General features: G+C 51.5%; 1 protein-coding gene across 1 annotated transcript in view; it reads right to left on the bottom strand.

Moving 5' to 3' along the window:
- The window catches only part of DNAH6 (dynein axonemal heavy chain 6), a 2460712-nt gene that overhangs the window by 1324325 nt on the left and 1110267 nt on the right, over positions 1-26120 (bottom strand). The window contains exon 34 of the mRNA XM_086961829.1: positions 2008-2563. Within this exon, the coding sequence (XP_086817955.1) occupies positions 2008-2563 (556 nt within the window). The remainder of the gene's footprint in view (positions 1-2007; positions 2564-26120) is intronic.

Here is a 26120-nt window from a genome sequence, read left to right as displayed (position 1 = left end):
TGAGATTCCATGGAGCAAAATACCTACCTGTAGGCTTTATTAGACAGGAAAAGCAATCAACACTTAAATTCCTAATGACATTAATATGTTTTTCACAATACATATGTCAGGACTAGTGTCTTTATCATAACATTTCATAAACAGATTTGGCTTATAGTCTTAAAAGTTGGCTTGCCACCATATCTCAGTCCTGTATTAAGTATAAGCTTTCCTGTATGCCACACAGTGTGATACAAATAGTCTTTCAAGTGAAAGCACAAACTTTCGTCCCAGTCAAATATTGTACTCAAAGGACCATCATGTGGATGGAGCCTAAGCCTCTCTCTCAGTAGGAATCTGAAAGCTCTTTTTTGTTGCTCACATAAATTCAGTGCATTCTTTATTGCTGCCTATCTCCCATCTGTGCTGCTACCAGAGAAAGACAAACACCATAAATCAAGTAGTTAACCTAAAACACTGTTAACAGCATTACAATTTAATGTGTGCTCCCATGAAAGTTAATTCTCAAGCAGCTGGATGCCAGATGCCAGCTAGATGCCAGCTGTGTGGAAAGGCAAACACTTTTTTGTGGAAACACACAACTACCAAATCAAATCCTGTACTCCTAATTCCCAAAGTGTGGGCAGAGCTAATGTCCCCGTCTAGTGAGTCTCATATAGTTATCTGACAGCAATTGCACTATCAAGCAAGACCATGAAAACAGAGCCCTGTTAGCAGAACTGTTTTCAGTGCCACTTAGAGGTTACTAGAAAAATGCAGGCAGACGTGAAAGATACAACATCGATCATGACCGACATTGCAGACCTCTACGCATAGGCAATGCCAGTTGGTCCTACTTGTATATAAAGGTGAGCAAGACCAATTGGTATTGCCATTGCTTGTCTATAATGTACAGCCGATAAAACAACCCTAATGCATTCTGTAGGTTCAGAAGGACACTTGAACTAGGGACAAACCATTGGAAATATAGTTCCAGATGTGCAATGAGAAATGTTTAAAAAACACAGTTGTGACATGCGATTCTGGACACAAAGTCATAAGAAAGATCCTAACAGAAGAGTGTTGTTCGGGTCGCTTCCCGACCCTGCACACATGCAGGAAGGACCTCAAGACCTGGCTCTAAGACTTATCCAGCACTGCCTTCGCCCCCAAACCCCTCCCCCCACCCCCAGCGCCTTGAGACCCTTGCGGGTGAGTAGCGCGCTTTATAACCCCCTGATTGATTGATTGATTGATTGTTCCTGGGTTTCATATGCAATAACAAGAATCAGAATTAATGAAATAACTCCTGCTTGTAGCCATTAAGTGGAGACATCAAAACAGCCTACATCCAATAATTTGCTTTGGACATGATGCGATCCAGTAATAAAATGAACTCAAAATAAGTTTGAACTGTTAGAATCCACAACAACTTGTCTCATTAAAATAATTCACGTGTGCTATTTCAAAATAACTTGGGTAAAATGTAAATTGTAAATTGATACTTGTATAGCGCACTACTCCCCCGCAAGGGTCTCAAGGCGCTTGTACGAATACCGCTGTGGAACCCATCCTGACTTTCCCTGTGAGGCGTCCACTCCTGGGCACCCCCAAGGTGGAGGCCAGGCATCCTTAGCGTTGTGGGGGCCGTTGTGGAGATTAAGCAAGCTATTGCCCAGAGTTGCAGAGTGGGACTCCATGATTGGAATAGGCACCAAGGCGAGAATTATCAGGTCCGCGGAATTTTGAGCCCAAGACCCGCTGAGGCGGGGAATTGAACCCTGGTCCCGGGCTAGACCTCTGCATCAGGGTCTGCCGCTCTAATCATTGAGCGACACTTCTCCACTTGGGTGGTAACACCATTCATTTGATCACACTCACGAACTCTCAGGACCATTTTCCTATGTTACAATGAAATAATCAAGAGAGCACAACTACAAACCCCTTAAACTACCATTCAATGAATAGAAGTGTGATAGGCTGGCTTTGTGTACTTTATCACCAACAAAAAAGTTGTCATAAATTTACCTCAAACACCATGTGGATGTGTGGAGTTAATTTAATCCGTTCACTGTTTGCCAAACAAAGCATCTTGTTGTCATCCAACACTGTATTCATATTTTCAATCCAGAGTGCATCAACTGGTCCATCACTCACAATCCACTTGTGATCTTCAGAAGTGTCGTTGACAGCTGCACGGACGCTGAGGGCCATTAATCCATCCTTCCACTCCAAGGTCAGTAAGTTAACCTCACCGTACAGTTCACCCATGGTTACTGATTTTGGGTTCAGAACGTATGTTTTTACTGGTCTGTAAAACGGGTGTTTCTCCTTTGCTTTATGTAAAGCTCCCAGGGCTGCTGCCAAAATTTCATATACTGTTGTTTTCCCACCTCCTGTTGGACCAACCAGCATGACGCCATGTCTAACTAGCATCGTTTCATAGAACTGAATCACTTTGTGAACCAGGCAGGACACAGGCTGCAAACCTTTTGCAATCATAACTTCTATGATCGTTGACTGTAGTGTGCCGTAGTCATGATCCGGTATGGTGACTCCCGGGAAAAGGTCAGATATGATACCACTGGTGGAAACAAGGGGAAGGGATGTTAGCACAGTTCATGGTACTGTATCTTTAAATCATTTTGGAACACACCATACAAAGACATTTTTAAAACTCTATGTTTCTTATCATATTTTGAAATCGCTGTCCACCTTTGAGTTAGATGGTGTCGTAACACAGTGCAGTGATCCAGGGTTTTACAACATGAACACCAAAATAGAAGGCCTTGTCACAAGGGCAGATACATTTCATTTTCATATCCAAATTTAGCATTCACTGTGCTGTATCATTCTAGAACAATTGAAAAGCGATTATTTTCCGTTCCTTCTGTTTAGAGTAGTTCAACTCCCAAATGTAACACAAAGCGTTACTTCCAACAGTGCAACTTTAGTAAGATATGTGTGTGAAAAAATGTGATTCTCGCATTGGCAAAGACAGTAGTTCTGTCTTTTTGTTAGACAGGTTTTGGTAATAATCAAGCTCTTTTGTCCATGTTGGCCATATCTATACTAAAATGAACATCCTATAATAAATCAAAATCGTAAGCTAAAAATGCATCGAAGCAGGAAATAGGGTTTCTTATCTAAACAACTGCATTAGCTGATATGAGCTGTAATATAAAGAAAGAGTATTATGAAAAGGGGTCAGAAGATGACATTTATACGGTGATCCTAAAAGTATATGCAACAAAATAATGCATACTTGATACTTGCATCAAAGGTCAGTATGTTTGTTGCTTCTTCATGAAGCCAATGGGTGCATAAGGCTTTATTTTGCAAACAATAAAGCTATAAATCCAACAGCATGGTATCAGGACAGCAAAGCAATACAAATGAGCAAGCAAGGAAGATTAGTGATATGCACTGTGTCTTTATGAAACACCAAGGCACCCAAAAGAACAACTTTTCTAAACAAAAATGACATAGCACAGTATTTAAAGAACAAGTTACTTACCTTCGGTAACGATATATCTGTAAGAGACATAGATTAGTCATAGATTCCTTAGCTTGAGAATTACGCTTAGGCGTCAGACTGGATCCGGAGATTTTTTTCGTCAGCAGTGAGCGGGCTTGTCAGGTTTCAACAATGAAATGATTAATGTGTCCCTCATGGAGGGGGGGAGGGAACCAACTTCTAACGAGTTCTCATAAACTTCTCGCAGTATGGGAGCCATTAAATCTATATACGCCTTGTAGAATTCTATAGGAATTCCATCAAGTCCAGTGGCCTTGCCCGACTGCATGCCCATGATAGCCTCCCGAACTTCATCGAGTTCAAACGGAGCGTTGAGGAACGTCCGGTGGATATCGCTGAGCCAGCCCAGGGTAACGTCCCCAAGGTAATCATCAAGGTTTAAATCCCGCCCTCCAGATGTGGTGTAAAGAGTCGTGTAATGCTCGGTAAAAGTGCCAAGGATAGTGGCGGTGTCCCAGCAGTGCGTGCCGTCAGTCTTTTCCAGCTCTATCACATAGTTAGCATAGCTTGGCTGTCTGACCATATCAGCTAATGCTTTCCCCGGTCGCTCCCCTTCACCAAACCGGCGAGCCTTCCAATGCTTGCCTCAAAACTTTGCTTCCCTATCCGCCTCCTCAGTATATGCAGTGAGCTAAGTTCTAAAATCACGGCGCGTATCAGGGTGCGGAGCGGTCATTAGTCTAGTTTCAAGTGCTTTGAGTTCGCGCTCTAGTCTGTCGAGTGTGTTAACAATATCTTTGAGCAACACCATCCCCTTTGAAATGCAAAACCCTCGTAATGTCACCTTGAACGCCTCCCATATGGTGTCCACGCTCTGCACCGATCCCTTATTTCGTAAAAAAAATCTCTAATTTCTTCACGCAACACCTCCTGGAAGACTGTATCGAGAAGCATGCGTGGATTATGACTGCCTTTAGCTTGCGCCAGATCCTAGGTGGCCCTGTCCGGCTGTGAACCCTTTCGAGTTCCGTCACCTGCTCCGATAACTCCTGGCATCGCTCCGTGCGTTCCCGGTTGTCCGCCGCAGCAATCGCAATTAGCTACCCCCGTACCACCACCTTCAGTGCCCACCACACAGCCGACATAGCCACCTCTCCCGTGTCATTTATGCTTAGGTAGTCTGCAATGCTTTTGGAAAGCTGTTGTGCCACCCCTTTGCGCTGCAGCAGGTTCTCTCGAAAGCGCCACTTGCTGCTGCGCGTCCTCACGCTTGGGACCGACAAACTTACCATAACCGCGTCGTGGTCCGACAGGGCCGTGGGGGTGACCTCGATATCGCGGACCAAGGGGACCAGGTGGGCGGAGCCGAAGAAGTGATCGATTCTGGCGTATGTGCGGTGTACATGTGAATAAAAGGTGTATCCCGGGGCAGTGGGGTGGGACCCCCTCCAAAGATCTACAAACCCTCTGCTGGCTAGCCAGTGTCCCCCCTCTGCGGAGATTGCCCCTGTGTTGCCGAAACCCTGTCCTGACCTGTCTTTCTCAGTGCTCATCACCAGGTTGATGTCCCCTCCCCACCAGTGTATATCGTTGGTTAGTCACTACCATGTCTGCAATTGCCCCTTTAAGAAAGGCTTCCTGTTTGGCATTGGGAGCGTATACTGACCCTATGACGAGCGACAGATCCCCTATGAGGACATTGTAGGCTAGGAATCTACCCTTGGTTTCTGCGACCTTATCTCCCAACCTGCCCTTGAAATGTTGTGCGAATAGCAAAGCCACCCCTGCCTTCTTCTCATTGGTGGATGAGTAGAGTTGTTGTGGGAAGGCCCTGGATCTCATACGGTCTCAGTCCTTGGGGAGTAAATGTGTCTCCTGCAGCAAGCATATGGCTGCCCCCAAGTTCTCTAGGTAGAATAGCACCGCTCTTCTTTTTTTTTTTTTTGAACCTTTATTTGTAGCACATGCAGTTACAAGTATAGGCCTACAAGCTACAACCATCCCGGCCGGCCGCTAAACAGAGCGAGAATACTGCAAGCAATATGTATAGTTTTAGCAGTTCGAAACCTGGGGTCATAAAATAACAGTACATAGCTTGTAATCAGACACAACAGCTTGAAATCAGGATTTAAGAGGTTCATTTTAAATAAGGAACTAAGGAAGAGGTGTCGCACAGTCGTACACAGTCCCGCAATAGTGTGCGAATCAGGATATCTACAAACAGTATTAATACGGAGGAAATATTGGGGGATAAGATATACAAAGCAGAAGAAATGCAGGCGCAACCCCAGCGTACAGCAATCCTAACCCCCGCCCCTCAATACCAAACATACCGCAAAGAGCATGAGCGACGACGACACTAAAAAGAGAAGAAAGACTAAAGGGCCATAGAAACAAATACCGATCAATCACCCATCCCTCAACCCCCCACCCTGCACACCCGCAGAAGGCCATGGCCTACCCCCCCAGCAGCGTGCCTGTCGCCCTAATAGAGACCCGAAATATAGAAAGATAGGGGAAAGAGGAAAAGAAAGTAAGCGGAGGAGGGCCCTCATCGTGCCGCCCGGCCCGCCCTTCACCCCTACACCTCGAAAAACCCAGAAAGGAAGCAACACTGTAATGAAGAATAACAAATCCCGAGCACAATAGCGATGAAATATCGATCGAACATACCCACTGCACCGTCTGCCAACAATAAAGCCATTAGACCATGAACCACATCATCCCTGACCCTGTCTGACAGCGGTACCGCCAGAAGTCCACTCGTTAATCAATTTAAAGCACAGTCCTGAGGGTCCAAACAATATGGGTGGGTCCGGTTGGGGCGCAGCCATAAAAGAGCACAACAATCCAAATCCATCTAAGTACAGACAGCAAAAATCAGGCAATATCGACGCGGGTCTCGGGAACTTCCCAAAGTTCACAGATAATAACATCATCCAGGAGAGGAGAGTCGCACAGCTTGGCCACCGCCGCGACAGGACCAGGCCAGTCCAAGAGGGAAAACAGCGCTCCATCCCCAGCCGCCAGTTGGATATGTGTCCCAAGGAGACATCCATACAAGCAATCAAGTCGGTTCGCGCGGGCACGGGAGCCCGGACCTCGAGCGGCTCCCGGTGCCTCTGCGGAGCTGGAACTTCCTCCATGGACTCAGCAGCAAGTTCATCGGCAGCCCCCTGGAATCGGACCGTGGCGGCTAGAGACGGCGAGACAGCAATGGCGTCCAGTCTTTCACCCAGGTCCCAGGCATGGCAAAGCATGGTCTCGTGCAAAACTGTTAAGGCAGCCAACACGTCCCAGGATGTGAACTCCTGCGTATGTTGCGAGCATCCCGGCCCCATCCGTGCAACAGCCACCCGACGTGGACACGGGCCGTAGAGGAGGGCACCAGCCGCCATCTTAATCCAGTCGGCCCGTCCCTCTTCACCACTGTCAGGGACCAGGCCTCACCGCGAGGGCGCCACGGGATGCGTCCCCGGGGCAGAAAGCTGTGAGGCAGGCTCCTGAAAGGAGAGCCACCAAAAGGCTAAAATCCCTGCCGGGCCCCGGGAGTCGCCCGCCTATGTTGGGGGCAGTCCTTGGCTATGCCCGGGCAACAAAGTTTGGGGAGGGGGCAGGAGGCATGCGCCCCCTCCGATCCTGTGCCACCACACTGCCCCTCAGGGGTCACCGCCAAGCGGACCGGGTCTTCACCGCTAGCAGCGGTCCTTCATGTCAACAGCACCCACCGACAGGCCCCCTACCGCCATCAACGGCCGCCGGTGCTGCAGCTGCGGCCGGAGGCCCTGCCGAGTCAACGCCCCGGTCTCATCACCACGTGGGCCGCGGAGCAGTCGGGGACAGTTCTCAGGATCTGCTGCACGCAGGATTTTCGGGAGCAAATGGTAGGTGCTCGTTTTCTTTCTCCTATTAAAGTATGCCTTCGTGATTCAGGATAGACGTCAGGATAGACGTGTGGGGCGAAAGGGCTCACGGAGCCGAGCGACTATGCGGCCATTTCGAATTTCTGCTTGGCTCCTCCCCCCACCGCTCTTCTTTTGATGAGGTTATTTAGTCCCTCGACGTTCAAGGTAATAACCTGGAGCGTCGCCTCAGCCATGGATGTGTGTGTGTTCCGTCTCACTGTGTTCGGAGCTAGAGCCCCCTCGTAGGGTCCCACCCTTTCCCTTGTCAAGTAGAACACACCTGCGCCCTCCCCGCCTCAACTACAGCCCCAGTCCCCCAACCCCAGATCCCCACCTCCCACCCTCCCCCTCTCTCCCTGACACTGGAGAACCAACACTGCACCCCAACTGTGGTCCCCCCTGCCCCCTAGCCTCCCTCATCCCCAACCCCAACTGGAAACCCAACTTCATCATAGTCCTGGGCCTATCCGAGCACAGTTCAGGCCCACAGAGTCTTCCCGTGGAGGAGTGTGTGGCAACGGTGACCCCGTCGCCCCCCCGTCTCCCCCTGACCTGCTGATCCTGAAGCAGATAGACCCCTGTGCACATTTCTGAAGGAGCTGTTGCACCAGGGCACTGTACGTATTCCGTGGGGCTATTCCGATGTCGCTGTGTCTCTGAATACCTCTTGGATGTCCGCTGCCTGTTCCTGCGCCATCAGTTGTGGGTCCGGATTAAGAGACCCCTTGGGCCAGTGCTGACGCCCTACTCGCTGCCAGCCGTCGTTAGAGGTTCGTGGCGAAGACTTGGGCGTAGGTCGCTCCGAGGGATCGTCCCTCTTGGAATCTTCATCTAGGTTTATTCCCAGTAGTGCGCACGTGTCTTGCAGGGATCAGAGCTGTTGCAGGGCTCCGTTCCATTTGAAGATTATCCTAAAGGGATGGCCCCATGAGTAGGGAATGCCTTTTTCCCGCAAAAATGTAGTGGCTGGTTTAAAAGCTTTTCTCTTCTGAAGGGTGATGGCCGAAAGATCCTGGAACAGTGCCACCAGGTGGTCTTGGTAGCAGAGGGGTTGCTTCTTACAGGCCTCCTGTAGTATACGCTCCTTTAAGGGAAAATCAGGAAGGAACGCCAGGATGTCCGGGGGGGGGGGGGGGGGGAGCAGGCGCTCGGCGCGCCAGGCCTACTCTGTGCGCCCTGTCGATGCGTATGTCGAAATCTTCTCTTTCCCCCAGAATGTCCCTAAAGAGGCCTTGCAAGAAGAGAGTAACATCTGTCCCCTCCGCTTTAAGTGGTAGGCCTCGGACCCTTATGTTATTTCTCCGGGATCGAATTTCAAGGTCCTCCGCGCGCGCTTACAAGTCGACCTGCTGTTCCTTGAGGCGCACCACTTCTTGTTGCAGCTGCTCCACCTCCTCACTTCTAGACTGGTCGGTCTCCTCCACTGCGGCCACCCGCTCTCCCAGGACATCCACGTCTCTGCGCAGCTCTCTAAACTCCCCCGCCATGTCCTGTTTCAATGTCTGGAAGTCCTCTCGCAATGTATTAAAAAGAGTCTCCAAGAAAGATTTGGTGATGGGGGCACCCTCGTCTTCTGGCCCCGTTGCACTCTTCATCACGGCCGAGGTTGTAGGGCTCTTTTCTCCTTTAAGGGCGCTCTTCCCCAACATGTCTGTTATCGTGTGCCCAGTTCTGCGCTGCCCCGTCGCCATGGTACCGGTGTTCACCATCTGCTGAGAGCCTCAGGTCAGCCTCCACTCTAGAGGAGACAGAGCCCGCGCGGTGCGCCCCAGTGGCACCTGTGGTTGGGCCCCAGTTCTCCGGCCTTGATGGAAATAGGGGTGCAGGCCGCCCCATAGCCCCTCGCAAAGGTGCCCCGGCCCAAGGCTTGTAGCGTGTTGCAGAGCGTGGCCTCCCACCCTATTCACGGGCTTCCTCAGCAGATCACTGCCAGGGCACCGGGCGCTGTCCGCTCCACTCTGCACCGTGCCTTGGGATGTTACCTCAGATGCCGTCGACTCCCGGTCCCCGCTGTGTTGCTGTGGGTGTCTGCCACCTCTCACTCCCGAGCCCCGGTGCAAGCCCTCCAAGCCTGGGGCCCGGTGTCCCCGCTCCTCGCTGCCGAATGCGTCCTCACCGGGCTTCAGCCGCTCTCCCCCGGGGCACCGGGCACTAGCGCTCCTATCTCTGCTGTCCCAATTGCTGAGTGCACCCTGCCCCAGTTATACAGTGAGGGATGTTCACTGCCCCTTGCCTTCGAGCCCCGACGCCAGGCCCGCAACCCGGGGGCTCGAGTTGCGCAGTTCGTGCAGCCAGGTGCGGCCCCCCGCTCCGTTCCAGTGCGCACTCACCCGACCGTCAGCACCAGTCCCTGCCGTGCTTCCGACTGCCTCTCCAGTCGCCTCACACACCGGGCCTCCGTTACTTTGCTGGGGGTGAGAGCCGCCCTCCGTGCACGAGCCCTGGCACCAGGCCCCAAAGCCGGGGGCTCTATTTTCGCGCTTTCCCGGCGGTAGTGCCGGCCGCTCGCGATCATCCTCCTTGGTGCTGGGCAACAATCGCTCTCATTCTGGGGGTTGCTCTGGGGGATTACGGGCTAGTGAGTTGTCAGGACGGGGGACTGGGCTGGGAGCCTCACACGCCTACGTCCACCCCGGTCGCCATCTTGGCCACGCCCCCCAATAATATTCTTTAAGGTCAGGGAGACTAATACGGCCATCATACCAGTTGAGGTTTAGTTTTGAGAGTGCTATCCGTGGCTTCCCACTCCACAACAGGCTTCTCTGCAGGCTTTCAATTTCCCTAAAATAGCTGGCAGGGACTAGGTCTAATGAGTTTTGAAACACATACAGGAAATTAGGCAAGGACATCATTTTAAATAAGGATGCCCTGCCCAGCAGCGAGAGTGGAAGCCCTTTCCAGCATTCCGTATCCCTCTTTAATCTCTGTAGGGGCGGGAGGTGATTGTGAACAAATCTGCTCGCTGGGTCAGCTGTGATATAAATGCCTAGGTGCTTAAAGCCCAACGAGGAGACCTGCACCGGGCATCCCTGGGGGAGATCCGGCTGGGAATCATTAAGGACGTACAGTATAGATTTACTCCAGTTGATTGAGTACCCCGAGTACCTGCCAAAGACTGCAAAGATATCTAATACAGATATGAGGGATGCGTTTGGTGAGGCCAAGAACAGGAGTATGTCGTCTGCATACAATGAGATGCAGTCCTCCAATGTGTCCACCCATTTCAGTCCACAAATTATCGGATCTTTCTGCACCCAGGATGCTAAGGGCTCCAAAGCCAGAGCGAACAGCATTGGGGAGAGGGGGCAACCTTGACGAGTTCCTCTAACCAGGGTGAATACTTCAGGCTTTTTATTATGAACAAATACTTGGGCTAGAGGCTTAGAATATAGGAGATGTACCCATTGGATAAATCGGGGACCAAATTCCATTTTCCCGAGGACTGCGAAAAGATACCGCCATTCAATCGTGTCAAACGCCATTGTGGCATTCAATGACACGATTATTGCCGCCTCCCGAATAGTGGCCGCCCTCCCTATTACTCCATGTCCTCTGCGAAGGTTTAGGGCAGTGTTGCGCTGAGGCATTAAGCCTGATTGATCCGGGTGACTCAACCCGCCAATCACCTTGACCAGTCTAGTAGCGAGGAGTTTAGCCAAGATCTTAGGTTCAGCATTCAATAAAGAGATTGGCCTATACGAGGCACATTCTGTTGCCCTCCTTGTGTATTGTACCCAGAGTCGCTATCCTCTGGTCTCGCAGCAGTTCCCCCCTTTCTTTACTTTCCGCAAACATTGCACGCATGTGCGGGTGATGGTATCAGGTTTGAGCTTGTAGAGTTCAATCAGTAGGCCATTGGGGCCTGATGCCTTCCCAGTACCAAGACTTCTGATCGCTTGGGCTATCTCAGCTGTTGTAAGATCCCCCTCTAAGAACTGTAAGTCGGTGGCCGAAAGCTTGGGCAAGGCAATGTCTTTAAGGAAATCTTGGGAATCGCTGTGTATGATGACTGCAAGGAGTATATGTCCTGGTAATGAGCTGCAAATGTGTTGGCAATCTCTTGAGGGTTCGTGGCAAGGCGACCCGCCCTGTCGGTCAACTCGGGCACCAATCTACTCACTAGTTCTTCTTTATCCAACCATGCAATTAGTTTCCCCGCTTTGTCCCCCATATCATATATTCAGGTCTGCGTCTCTCTTCCCATTACTTCAGCTCTCCCTGTTACTAAGGCTGTGTAGCTATCCCTCTTTAGCTGTAGGACGTGAGCCCTATCCGAAGTGGATCCCCCCTCAATCTCTTCTTCTAGACGGAGAATTTCTTTCTCTAATGCAACTTCCTCTTTCATTTCTCTTTTCGCACACCTGCTATTTGGGAGAGTGCTTGGGCCCTTATGACTGTTTAGAACGCTTCCCACAATGTCTGCCTAGACTGTCCTGAATGTAATATTCTATTGCCGTATGCAATACTTTATTAACCACCGGATTTCGGAGATGCCAGGGGATAATGGGAGCAATTCTTCCAACTCTGTGCTGGCCAATAACGAATTCGGCCCACAATGGGGAGTGATCTGATATACCTCTCGCCATGTTCCTGACCTCCCGAATGTGTGCTAGTTTTGTCGGCTGGTGATCCGGAGTGGATGGTGTTCATCGTGCAGGTGGTGTCTTCGGTAATGATCGGGTTCCAGGCGCAGAGGGTGGTTGTGGGGGGCATTGGTTCGGTGGTTGGGTGCGTGGTTGGTGCGCCGAAGCTGTTGTGTATATCGGCGATCTTGCGGTGGAAGAACGAGGCGAGTGAGTCGCAGAGATCTTGCGAGGGAGTGATGTCGTTGTTTCCGGCACTGGGGTTGGAGAGCTCTTTGACGATGCTGAAGAGTTCCTTGCTGTTGTGGGCTTTGTTGTCCAGTCGTTCTTTGAATGCTGTGGTCTTGGTGGTGTGGATCAGCTGGTGGTGTTTGCGGGTGGCTTGCTTGAGGGCCGTCATGTTGTCCGTGATCTGGTTGTGGCGCCAGGCTTTCTCGAGGGTGCAGCAGTTTTTCTTGGAGGTCTTGAGTTCGTCGGTGAACCAGGGGGCTTTCTAGCTGCCGGGTCTGCTGGGAGGGTCCTTCAGTGGTGCGAGGTCATTGGGGTCTGTTGTGCTGGCGGGAGGGTTCTGGCGGAGGGAGTTGGTGAGCTGCTCGGCAGTGATCTTGTTCCAGCTCCTGCGAGGTCCCTGTTGCGGGTTGTGGTAGGTCGTGGTTTTTCCGAAGCTGAAGTGGATGCAGCTGTGGTCAGTCCAGTGGAGTCCGGTGGAGTGGCTGAAGGAGATGTGCTTGCTGGAGGAGAAGACGGGGTCAAGTAAGAATGGGCGAATTTTGCGAATCTGGCGTTCGCGAATTTGCGTATTTGCGAACTCGCAATCCGCAAAATCCGCAAATTCTCACGAATTTGCAGATTTTTTGTTTTTATAGTGTTCGCAAGTGTTTCTGCCAGTTTGCGAGGATTTTGTACCATTTCGCAATTGCGAACTTACTTGTTGGCACGCTACGGTCGCGACTATGTTGTTTCTACGTCTGGTTCATCATCACAGGTTCACAGCACCCTCTGTTTCAACACTGCCACCCTCTGTTTCACCCATGCCACCCTCTGGTACATCAATGCCACCCTCTGGTTCATCATCATCACTGTAGATTATGGGGGAAAAAGCAAGCACACCTGCTCTGCTTCAACTGACATGAATTAATTTGGGGTTGATTTATTAATGTGTCACTGTTTTAAAATTCCAGTCTGGCACCTGCTTCCTTATCTGTAATTTGGTTTCTGTTGCAGTGCATTTTTTTTTCCAGGACCTTTGTGGCCTACTTGTAGCTATTCTATGATCCGGCTGTGAGGGTCAGAGCAGGGTCATACAATTGTTGCAACTAGCAACTGAACTCTGGAGGGGCCCCAGTCAGGAAGCACTACAGGGAATGGTTACTAATGATGAATTTGAACTTTTGCACCTGCTGAGTGCTTTCAGTTTAGCAAAACTCGTTTTTCTGCAGAACAGCAAATGTAATGCCCCAAACAAACGTACTTGTGAAAGTTGATTTCTAATCCAAAAGTGATCCAAAGAAAGTTAAAAGGCCTCAAATCCAAAATAGGGCAGGCAAATGTCAACCTGAGGAGTTATTCTGATAAAAATCATCATTTTCAGAAGGTCTATGCTGCTTGCTAGTGGATTTCTTGGGCAGAATCGAAAATTTTGTAATTTCGCGAGTGCGAGATTGTTGCTGCCCGCCGCACCTACATGTTCGCAATTGCGAACTTACGCCGCACGCCGCAAAATTGTATCACCAAGAAAAAAAAAAACGCTGCGTGCGAATTTGCGGATTTTCGGTAAATTCGCGAGCGTTCGCGGATCGCGAATTTACCGAAAATCCGCAAAATCCGCGAGCGGAACGGATTTTCTGCCCATGCTCAGGGTCAAGCGTGTGGCCGGCGTAGTGGATGGGGGTGTTCACCAGTTGCTTGAGTCCGAGGTTAGCGAGGTTATCCAGCAGGGTGGCGGTGTTACGGTCCTTGTTGTTCTCCAGGTGGAAGTTGAGGTCCCCTAGGAGGATGTAGTCGGCTGAGGGGAGGGCGTGCAGGCTGATGAAGTCGGCGATGTCTTCGCTGAATTGGGTGCGTGGACCCGGGGGTCTGTAGATGAGGGTGCCTCTGAGGATGGTATCAAATAGGCCTCTCTCACTTCTCAATTGTGATGCCAAAATCTTGGCCAAACTTGTGGCTAATCGGCTGAGTCTGCTGTTGGAACATCTGATCCTACCAGACCAGTCCGGATTTGTTCTGGCCAGGGCTACTTCCCATAACCCGAGAACTCTCTTCACTCTTTTACATAATGTCTCGCCGGAGCTGCCCTTGGCGGCGGTATTCCTAGACGCCACTAAAGCTTTCGATTCCGTTGAATGGAACTATATCTTTGGTGTCATGCTCCGTATGGGGTTCCCGCAGCTGTTTCTATCATGGATCCGGTTATTGTATCATCAGCCGGGAGCTAGGGTGCTGATCAATGGTCATGTGTCGCATAGCTTCGCGATCACCAGAGGCACTTGCCAGGGCTGCCCGCTGTCTCCATTATTATTTGCATTGGCGACAGAGCCACTGGCGGCACGCCTAAGACAGCATCAAAGCGACATGGCCTTGCGCTGCAACCTGAGGCAAATATTGTTTTCGATGTACGCAGATGACATCACCCTCTATGTGAGAGATCCTCAAACAAACCTGAATACTCTACTTCGAGAGTTTATTGTTTTTGGCCGACTATCGGGTGTCCGAATCAACTGGGGCAAATCCTGTCTTTTCCCACTGACCGATTCGGTTGTTCGCTTCCCCCTAGACTACCCACTGGAGTGGTGCGCGGAGGAGATACGTTATTTGGGTGTAGGAATAACCAGACGGAGGGACGAACTGATGAGGCTTAACTATGGAGTTGCGCTGGCTCGCATTACTGAAAGGGTGGAGAGATGGATAAGACTTCCGCTCTCCATGGCTGGTAGAGCCTTTTTGATTAAGATGGTGATTCTACCCCAGCTGCTTTACTTATTCTTAAATATCCCGTATCACCCAGGCCGACATTTTTTTAAGATGCTAAGATCAGAAATGATAAAGCTGGTTTGGGGAGGAAAACAGGCTAGATTGAAATGGGCGTTCTGACCAGGACTTATTCGGAGGGGGGATTTGGAACTCCAAATTTAGAACTCTACTATGTAAGCGCGCAGGCTCACTTTTTATATTATTGGATCTGACAACCCCGATACATGCCACAGCTAGCAGCCGAGCACTGGTTGGCTCACCCGAATCCGATAGAAGGGGCCATATATATGGAAGTACCTGCCCGTGAGCGCACACAGACTACTGTTTATGCCACTATTTCTGCGTGGAGGAGTATAGCGCAGCTCCTCGGTGCTCCCCTGATCTACTCCCCACTCTTGCCCCTCGCATACCACCCCACAATGCCTCTTTTGCAGGAAACGCTCTTTCATAGATTTCGAGACCGCACGTTACTCCAAACCTGGGGGGACCTATATGCAGATGGGCAATTCCGTGGCTCAGATGCTGTTTTTACAGATGTACAGTGCACTCCCTTAGATACATTCCTGTACATACGGCTTGAACAGGAGGTTCGATCACTTCACCCTGGCTTCCCATTTGAGCCTCCGCCGCTCGCGCCGATGCACCAGCTCCTCCAGCAGACAGCGCCCAAGCGATTGGTATCCCTAATATACCATGTGGTCCAGGCCCAGCGAGAGATGGATGCTCCGGCATCCCGTACACATTGGGGGGAGGATCTGGGATTTGACATAACCGATGAACAATGGCACTATTGCTGCTCACAAACGGAACGAATTTCAGCTAGTAGTAGGTAACGTATCATCCACTATAAATTTTTACACAGACTGTACCATACACCGGCAAGGCTACATAGGCTCCATCTTCGTGAGTCAGATAGCTGTGATAGGTGTGGGACACCCCAAGCGGACTTTCTACACTTGGCCTGGAATTGTCCGGGAGTGCAGGTATATTGGGAGCAAGTTTTTGTGGCCCTGCGCCAGATGACTGGTGTGCAGCTATGAGCCACACCGTTGTTAGCATTACTGAGTTATGTTCATGATGTGCCCTTGATCCATCGGCGATACACAGCCACAGCACTCTTGATGGCCAAGAGGCGCATAGCTTGTCGCTGGGGCAGGGGAAGAGCGCCCAAATTCAAGGACTGGCTAAGAGATATGGTATACTGTCAGGAACAGGCTGCTGTGTATGTTATAAAAATATTTTTATTTGCATTTTATCAAAACTCAACATTACAGTCGTGAAATCAGCAGTATATAGACCTCTACTTCCACACCCACCCACCTCAAAGCCACAAATTTCTGTCACAATGCGGGACACCCCAGTTCAACGTCCACTGATACAAGGTACAATCATCATATCATGTCCCACCTGGAGCCCTCTTGTAGGTGCTTTAGTACCGAATAGCCAGAATTTCAAGTTCCCCCCCCCTCATAACCCCCCATCCAACCCATGGTAGTGCTGCCATTTGGTCCAGAACCTTTGAAATTTTTTTGGGCACCCCCTTGCTTTATACGTCACTCTCTCGGCTGCCATGTAAAGGTCCAACCCTCTTCTCCATTCCTCTAATCCTGGCGGCTCCGGCGACCCCCAGTACTTTGCAATATCCCTTTTCGCTACTACTAGTGCGAGAACTAGGAAGGTGAGGAGTGGGCGTGGCAGGTCTAGCTCATTAGTCATACCCAATAGTGCCAGCTTGGGTTCCTGCTGGAGCGGGACCCCAAAACCTCTCCCAGTTCTGTGAAGACGTGCGTCCAGTAATTTTGTATCCTATCGCATGCCCAAATGGTGTGATAAAAGTCTCCGTCTTGTTGGCGGAATCTAAGACAGTGCATGTCTTCTATTTTCCCCATTCCATGGAGGCGCTTTCTATCGTAGTAGGTTCTGTGAAGCACATTGAATTGAATGAAGCGTAGTCTTGATTTAATTGCTACCTCCCGGGGATGCATTAATACTATGTACCAGTCTAGGTCTTCCATGTCTCCCACCTCCGCCTCCCACGTGTGTCTAAGCTTCGCCAGGTCACCTAGCATATTGTTAGTTAAGGTTTTGTATGTGAGGGAGACCGCCTTCCCTTGGATCCGTTCTTGGAGGAGCCGTCCCTCCAAAGGTGCATATTCTGGGATATCGCTTAGTTGGATATTCTGGGCCTGCCACGCATGTCGCAGCTGTGCATATTTGAAGAGCTGTGAGTGATGAAGCCCAAATTCTGACTTTAGGACCATAAAGGATTTCATCTCCCCTTTGGCGATCACATCCCCTATAGTGGAGATACCTATGTCGTCCCATCTTCGGAAGCCGCGTAGTTTATTGAGCTCTGTTAACCACTGACAGTGCCATAACGGCGTTTGCCGGGTGGGCTTCTTCTCCCATCCCATGCGTTCTGTGGCCTTAGTCCACGCATTTAGCGTAAGAATCGTCGCTGGGAGGGGCGGTTCCCGTCTAGTGCCCCCATAGAGATAATATAGTAAGTTCTGTGACGACAGTTTTAGCCTCTCTAGGGCATAGGTGGGGTGATCCGCCGGGGCATGTAGCCAATCATTAATCGGCACCATGTGTTCCGCCCAGTAGTAGGCCTCCAGGTTAGGGAGTGATATCCCCCCACTATATTGGTGTCTTTGGAGCGTAGTCAGGGCCACTCTAGGATGCTTACCTAGCCAGAGAAAAGTCCTCAGGTCAGAGTGGATTTTAGCCATCAACGTTGTCGGAAGCGGATAATATTCGTTCTGTAGGGCAAAGAGATACTTAGGTAGGATGATCATCTTATACATTGTCGCTCGACCTAGAAGTGTGAGTGGGAGCTGTCTCCAGCGGTCCATATCTGCTGCGGAGTTCATTATGATCCGCTCCAGGTTCTTTTGGAATGATAGCGTCTTATCAAGGGTGATGTATATCCCAAGATACTGGAAGCCCACCACCGACGTCAGTAGTTGCCCCGGCAGCCTCCCTCACCAGCCTCGTCCCCCAGGGTCGTACAAGATCGATTTGTGCCAATTTATTGTGTATCCCGCTCGTCCACCATATTGCTCTAATTCCCGGAATAGCTCCGGGACAGTGGTCTCTGGTTTCGTAATATACATAAGGACGTCATCCGCATAGAGGGATATATTTTCTTGTGTGGGTTCTGTGTCAATTCTTTCAAAACCGGAGATGCCCTCATTTTGTTTGATTCTGGCTGCAAGTACCTCAATAGTGAGGGCAAAGAGGAGGGGAGACAGGGGGCAGCCCTGACGGGTCCCTCTCTGGATCTGAAATTCACGCGATAGCCTCCCGTTCACCCTCATCCTGGCTCTTGGTGCGGTGTAGAGTAGCTGGACCCACCTCTGGAACCTAGGGCCAAAACCAAATATTTGCAACACAGCATAGAGGAACGGCCAGTGGACCGCGTCGAAGGCTTTCTTAGCGTCAAGGGAGAGAAACCAGTGTGGGTCGTTTCTTCCCCTCACTTCCTGCAGCCAATTGTGAGTACGTCTAAGGTTCAGTCTGGTTGCTCTGTCTGGCAGGAAGCCCGTTTGGTCCAGATGTATAAGGTCTGGGATCACCGACCTCAGGCGGAGCGCCAAGATAGTCGCTAGAAGTTTCACTTCCGTGTTCAGGAGGGAGATGGGGCGGCAGGGCGCACAGTCCTCTCGCGGTTTGCCCTCTTTATGTATCGGGACAATCGTAGCCAGGGAGAGGTCTGGGGGGAGCCCCCCCCTCCTGGTAAGCCCCGGTAAAGAGACCCTTCAGGTGGCGAGCCAAGAGGTCCGCCGTATGCTTAAAAAACTCAGTCGGGTAACCGTTCGGCCCTGGTGTTTTACCCGGTCTCAGTCTGGCTACAGATATGTCATCTACTGTGATGTCACCCTCCAACACCAGAAGGGCCTCAGGAGACAGCATAGGCAAGTCCGTCTGTGCCATATATTGTAGAGCTACCTCACGCGTCCCCAGGTCCCTGGCTGCGTAGAAGAGTTCGTAGTGTGTAGCGAATGTGCCAGCTATTCGTGCATCAGAACTGACAAGTATCCCGTCTGCATTCCTAATGTGATCCACCCATCTAGTCGCTCGCTCCTTTTTACTTAGCCAAGCTAGTAGTTTGCCTGACTTATCCCCCACGTCGTAGAGGCGGTGAAGGGTGGCTAGGGATTGAGTTTTCGCCTCATTAGTAAACCAATTCTCTGTATTGTCTCTGGGCATCTAGCAGTCTTTTAAGAGTCTCAGCATGTTTCAAACTTTGGTATTCCCTCTCTAAACCTAGGATAGTCTCTCAGCTTGGAGTTTTCATCTTTCCTCTCCCAGTCTACTTTGTATTCTATCTCGCAGTACCGGTTTCAGGGCTTCCCAGAAGGTGATATTCGACTCTACTGTTCCCTCGTTTTCAGCAACATAAACCTTAATGTCTGCTCTCAAGCCTTGCAGAATAGATGCATTTTGAAGATACCAGGCAGCGAGGCGCCAAGTGGTCCCCACCGTGCCCCGGGTATGTCCTACCCTTACTAACAATGGTGAATGGTCAGAGATGCCCCTAGCCTTATAGTCTGCAGTGCCATCTACCTTCAAGTACTGTCTGGACATAAATATATAGTCTAACCTCGAGAACACCTTATGTGCCCCTGAGTAGTATGAGTAGGCTATCTGAGTAGGATGCAGCCATCTCCAGATGTCTGTGAGCCCTATATTAGCAATCAGTTGGGATAGGGTAGTCCGGTTCCCTCCTTTACCTGCTGTCCCTGACCGATCCTGGCCTATGTCTGTCACGTCGTTAAAATCACCTCCCACGATTTGGATGGTGTCAGCTGTTTCTAGGAGTATGTGAGCGAGGGCCTTGATCGTATTTGCCTGTAGCTTGGGCGGTGCATAGACTGAGATGATCGTGTATGTACGTCTATTCCATGTCCCCTGGACCCCCACATATGTCCCCAGTGGATCTATCCAGGTGCATGTGGTACAGAATGGGGTGTTTTTTTTAATAATGACAGCTTCTCCTCGGGAATCAGACGTGTAGCCCACATGAGCCAGAACTTTATGGCGGCCCCTGGCTATGAAGGCACAGTTTGTTCCTTTAAGATGGGTTTCCTGCAGTAGGGGTTGTCCTCCATTGAGCACTAACCCTTTTTCCCTAGTGACCCTTTCCTTCTTCCTTCCCTAAGGAACAGCCCAGTCATCTCTTTTGTTGTCTTCATATCTGGGGCTACGACTGTGGCCGGACCTTCCATTCCCTTCTCTTGTGAATGGTAATCAATGCCCTACTGGATCACAATTGATCCTTGTCTTCCCCTACCTATTGTTACATATATCTGGATCTAGCCTTTTAAGGTAGGAGTTCATTAGACCTCTTTTAACTTCAGATCCCAGTCCGTTCACATTCCACGTCAGGACACTACCTCCCCTGTCACACGCCTGCAACTCCGCTACATCACTTGCCATTCAAAATGTGGATACCTTAATGAGGTCGGTCTCTGGTGTGGATGTATAGTGTGAAGCACCGAGGTACATAACTGCATTATTTTGACTGCTGCACCCTCACCCCAACTCATCCCCCCCTTCCCCAACCTGAGTTAACGTGTAACTCCCCTACCCCTACCCCTCCCCCCACCCCACCTCCCTCCCCTTCCAGTCCCATCCCCTGACAAGACAGAACTGTCAATAGGAGAAGGCCTGTCGCCCTCCTGTGCACCCCCCCCCTTTAGCCTGCTCTAACCAACTCCTCCCTGAGCATGCAGCACTACTTCCACCAAACAAGCACTGATATCAAACATTGGGAAAATTGTGCGGTTGAGAACAAAAACCAATGAGAACATTAAGTGTAGATATAAGAGGGCGTGTCAACTTGCGTGCTCCCCAGCGAAGAGCTGCAATCTCCATAACCTGTTCCACCATTGTTCATGAGTGAGAGTCTTGAGTGTCTGTATCGGGGACACTGTTAGGCCCCGACGTGTCGTGTTCCAGGTCTCGGATCGCCTCTACCAAAGGGTGGATGGAGCGCGACCCCCCCCCCCCACCTCTTCTTCTCCCCCAGAATTACGGCTCCCAACCTCGTCGTCATCATCTCCCTCTGATTGGGCATGGCTTCGCAGACAGTTGAATCTAGATCCCGCCGTGGCGCTTCCTCTCGGCGAGGTCGATCGCCCATGCCGTGTACCTCCTGAGCCTGTCCCTGATAAGGTGTCGCCGGGATTTGTCTCTTTGCCCTTCGGGACTTCAGCCTCCGTGCCTTCGGTAGTTCCCACTGGGACCAGTGTGGCGGTGACCTGTCCACCATTCCGTGTCCAACGGTCTCCCTGCTATGGAATATAGGACATTCTTCCAGCCATTGCCAAGCATCTTCCGGATGATTAAAGAAAAGTGTCTTTTCCTTGTAAATTACCTTAGCTTCGCAGGGAAGAGGAGCATATAGGAAATATTTATGTCTCTGAGTTCTGCCTTCACTGCGTCAAAGGAGTGGCGTTGTTTCTGCACCTCCTGGCTGTAATCCGGGAATATCATAATGTTCGTGTTTTCCAGTCGGATCTCCCTCAACTTTCTATCCTCTTGCAGAATCAGGTCCCGGTCCACGAAGTTGAGAAAGCGCGCAATGACCGGTCTAGGTCTCGCACGCTCCGGTGGCTTTGCCAGGAGGGCCCTGTGCGCCCTTTCGATGATAAAGCAAGTCGAGAACTGTGCAGTCGGGAAGGTTTTAGTCAGCCAGGAGTGGAGGAATGCTGCCATATTCGTCCCTTCAATTCCCTCTCTAAAACCTACGTAGAGCAGGTGTTGCGTCTCGCCCTATTTTCGGCATCGTCCACCTTCCACATCAGTTGGCGATGGGATGCCTTGAGTTCTGCCATGTCTTTTCTCAGGGTGGAGATCGAATCTTCGGCCTCGCCTATCCATGTCTCAGCTGTAGTCACCCTGTCTGTTAACTTTCGGAAGTCTTGCCGTAGCAGTGTCACCTCAGATCCCACCTCGCCGATTTTGACTTCTAGGGCAGCCCGGGACTCCTGGATATCGGCGCGCGACGCCTGAATGGCTCCCATTAGCAGGCCAGTATCTGAGCGCACGCCAGAGGCAGCAGGGAGGACATCTGCCGACTGTCTAGGTGCAGCGAAATTGTCCATGGGCCCCAGTTTAGAGGGTTTGGGGAGTGTATCCTTCTTTCCCATGGCTTGCATTACCGTGACGTCGGTCTCGCGGGGCAACTCACTTTTCACGCCGCCTCCGACGCTCTGTCTGTAGTCGGGGATCAGAGAGCTCCTCCTTCCGCTACAGGGGAGGGCAGTCCGGCCTCCCCGCCCTGCACTCACCGGGGGTCACTTGCGTCTTTTTCCCGCCCCCCAGGGGCCTCGGTTCGTGTAGTCGGCTGAGTGCCAGTCCCGGCCAGTACTCCTATGCCTGCATCAGCCCAAAGTCACAGGCCACGCCGAGTGCCCCCCTTGGCGTCCAGGACTGCAGCTCCGTCGTTGGGTCCGGCGAGCACAGAGTGTATTTCTCCCCCAAGTTCACAAGGCCGGATGCCCGACCTCCGATGTTACCGAGGGCCTCTCTCAGAGGGACAAGGGCGTCCCAACAGGGTGCAGGGTGGCGGGACACCACAGGGAGACCCCAGCTCAATAAGGATCAATGCAGGGCCAGGGAAGTCCGACAGCAGTGCCAGGCAGGTGACTGTGGGAAGTTCTTAGGGCGATAGTGCGTAGACACAGCCGTAGGGCCGGGATCAAGCCCGGAGCACACTCGAGCTCTGCTTCGCGGCTCCGGCCGCCATCTTGGTAAAGTGTCCGCTCGTCGGGGGGCCCCTGACGCCTCAACAGGGGCCGTCTCCCTGATCCACAAAAACGCCCAGGCCCCGCAGAGTGCCCCTCTTGCTCTCATCTCCCGGACAGCAGGTCAGCGGCAGGACTGTCCCCAGGCTCACTCTATCCTCGCGGCATGGCTCCGGCCGCCATCTTGGTGAAGTTTGTGGGTTTCGCCGGGGAGTCGGGACACCGCCTCGGGGCTCTTGGCGTCAACGGGGCACCACTCAAGGACTCTCTCACATGAACTCTCACCGTGACAGACAGCCACAGGACCCGGAGGCCTGACTTCAGTGCAGTCCCGATACTCGGTCACAGCGGCCGCCATCGCCGCCAGGCCTCCTGAGACGATGGAACAAAGTAGGCCTTTTGCTGGCTATAGTCGTGCAAACTTCAAGGAAGTAGTCCCTACGGAGTCTAGGGTTTCCACAACGACCCTCTCGTAATTTTGGTGGAGTAGGGCTAAGTGGAAAGACGGATTTAGAGGCAGCTCGCCGGGAGCTCCGGAGTTGGCCACCGGCTGCTGTGTATGTTGAACTTTTGCCTAGTGCATCAAGGGCCAGAGACATTTGGTCACCACTGCTGTCCTACTTGACGGAGAGGTCTGAGGCACCTAATGATTCCTAACTGCTCGAAGATGAAAATTGTCTGTTGCTGGTGCGCACTATCTCATGCACGGATGGGGATTGCAGATTGAGTCGCATGCCTGTTATTGGGTGTGACTGCTGAGTGAGTGAAATGTGGCAGCACTTGAGTGTTTTTTTCAGCTGCTCCCTCTCATTCCACCGGTATCCTTGAAATCAATGTGTAGAATGCCCACACCGCCCTGGTCACTGCACGATGTTATAGGCAGAGAGAGTCTAACTGTGTTACCGCACACTGTAACTGATTTTTACTAGATCTCCATTATTATATTGATTGCTAAACGCGGCCGGCCCGAAGCGGTTGTAGGCGGCTTGCTGTGTATTCTATATATTATTTGCATTGACTTATATTTCAGCTTTTGATCTCAGCGCTGCCGGATGCTCACACGGATGTAGGCACGAAACTGTGTCTGATGTTGTTTTTCCCTAATAAAGGTTTTTGAAAACTAAAAAAAATAAAAAATAAAAAAAAGCTAAAGGCAGCCAGGGCACAGCTGGCAAGCTTGGACCTCGACTGCACAGAGTACGCGGCGTTGCGCCTCCGCCCCACGTACTACGTGGGGGGGGGACAAAACTGGACGTCTGTTGGCCAGTAAGCTTAGAGCCAAAACCCTCCGCTCCACAATCCCTGTTATTCACGGTGAGGGGGGTAGAGAGGCCAGAGAAGACGATCAGATAGCAGAAGCATTCAGGGAGTTCCATGCCTCCCTATATACAGCTGACACGTCCCTGGACGCTGAGGCAGGGGACGCCTATCTTGAAGCCGCAGCTATTACGGTCCTCAATGAGACTAACACCCAGTCTCTAGAGGCCCCGATACGCGTGGAAGAAGTAGTATCTGCGATAGCGCGCCTCAAACCGCTAAAAGCCCCTGGCCCGGACGGCTATTCCACGGGGTTTTATAAAACGTTCTGCCCCCTCATAGCCCCAATACTGACCAAACTCTTCAATTCCTTTCAGGGTCCAGGCTCCATCCCACAGGACATGCTAGAGGCCATCATAATCGTCCTGGCGAAGCCAGGCAAGGACAAGACCCAGTGCGCGGCCTACCGACCAATCTCACTGCTTAATCTGGACCTAAAACTTTTCACCGGGATTCTGGCCGCTAGGCTCGGCCCGTGCCTCCCAGGTATCATAGAGCCCGACCAGGCAGGCTTTATACCTAATCGTCAATGTGCTGATAATACCAAGCGCCTGCTACACGTCATTGACAAAGCCCACTTCAATGACTCTGACGCAGCCCTCCTCTCGGTAGATGCGGAAAAAGCGTTCGATAGGGTAGATTGGAAACAACTAGATTAAATACTAGCGAGATTTGGCTTAGGAGAGAGATTCCGCTCTTGGGTGGCCAGCTGTTACGCATCACCGCGGGCAACCATCTGGGTCAACGGAATTGGTTCTCGGCCTTTTGACATCAGGCGTGGTACCCGGCAGGGGAGCCCACTATCGCCACTCTTGTTCGCCATGTACATAGAACCGTTCGCACAACGGGTTCGCGACAACCCCTCCATCACAGGCATCAGCTTCGGGGGGGAGAGACAAACTATCAGCTTATACACTGACGACATCCTGGTGCCCTTGGACAAACCCGAGTTATCGGTCCCTGCCTTTCTACACGAAATGGAGACTTTCGGGAAAGTTTTGGGCTTTAAAATTAACGTCGGGAAGTCGGTGATCTTACCTCTAGGATGTAACATACGCCTGGCCAACAGAGGCCTGATGCATATCGGTGGACTATCCACCAGTACGTCAGTGCCCTACCTTGGGATTGTCCTGACACCCAACACTGCCCAAACGGTCGAACACAATTACACTAGGCTCATCGCCACCGTTCAGGGGGACATTCAGCGTTGGCGCCAGCAGCCGCTCTCCTGGGTCGGGCGCGTGGGGGCGGTAAAATGGCCCTGCTGCGCAAGGTGCTGTATCTTTTTCAAACTATCCCGGTCACTCCCCCAATAGGGATGATTAAGAAACTACAGGACATCCTACAACAATTTATTTGGGCGGGAAAACGCCCCCTGCTCCGACGGGACTTAACCATGCGAACACCTGCGGAAGGCGGCCTAGAAGTCCCGGATCTACTGCAATACTTTCGGGCAGCGCAGCTCTGATACCTCTTGGAGTGGTCACGCCCTACCTCGGAGAAACACTGGTTGTTCCAGGATAGGGCGATGGCTGGCATGCACCTGTGGAAAGTCCTGTTCCTGGCTCGGTCGGACAGACCAGCGTACATCAAAAGGTCTCCCGTCACCCGGACACTCCTCCAGGTGTGAGACACGGTGGCGGTCGCCAAGAATCTCACTTCTTTTCCGTCGCCAATGACACCCCTGCTGGATAACCCGGCCTTTCCGCCCGGGATGGCCCCCTGCTCGTTCTCCCAATGGCGACGGTCGGACTGTAGGTCCGCCGAACATCTGTTCGACACGGAAGGTTTCATGCCGCTAGACACCATAAGGGATATGTATGGGATCGAGAAACCATAACGATTCCAATACTTTCAGCTCCGACACTGGCTCACGAGTACAGCCGTCGCCCCGCAGGTTGGCCGCTGCCTCACAGCGAACGAGAAGTGGCTAGTTACAAAAACCACCGATGCTCGGGCTATATCAGAGTTATACAAACTATTGGCCCTCTCCCCTCCCACCACCCGTTCCACAGGCCAACGACATTGGGAACGCGAGATAGGGCGCACCCTTTCGGACAAGGAGTGGCAAGATATCTACTATAGGGCCCACCACACAGCTAGCAACGTGGGCAGTCGGGAAGCGGCAGTGAAA

The sequence above is a fragment of the Lissotriton vulgaris genome, chromosome 3_1 (assembly GCF_964263255.1).
Source record: "Lissotriton vulgaris chromosome 3_1, aLisVul1.2, whole genome shotgun sequence".
Classification (NCBI taxonomy): Eukaryota; Metazoa; Chordata; class Amphibia; order Caudata; family Salamandridae; genus Lissotriton; species Lissotriton vulgaris.
This window is presented reverse-complemented; position numbering and strand designations above follow the sequence as displayed.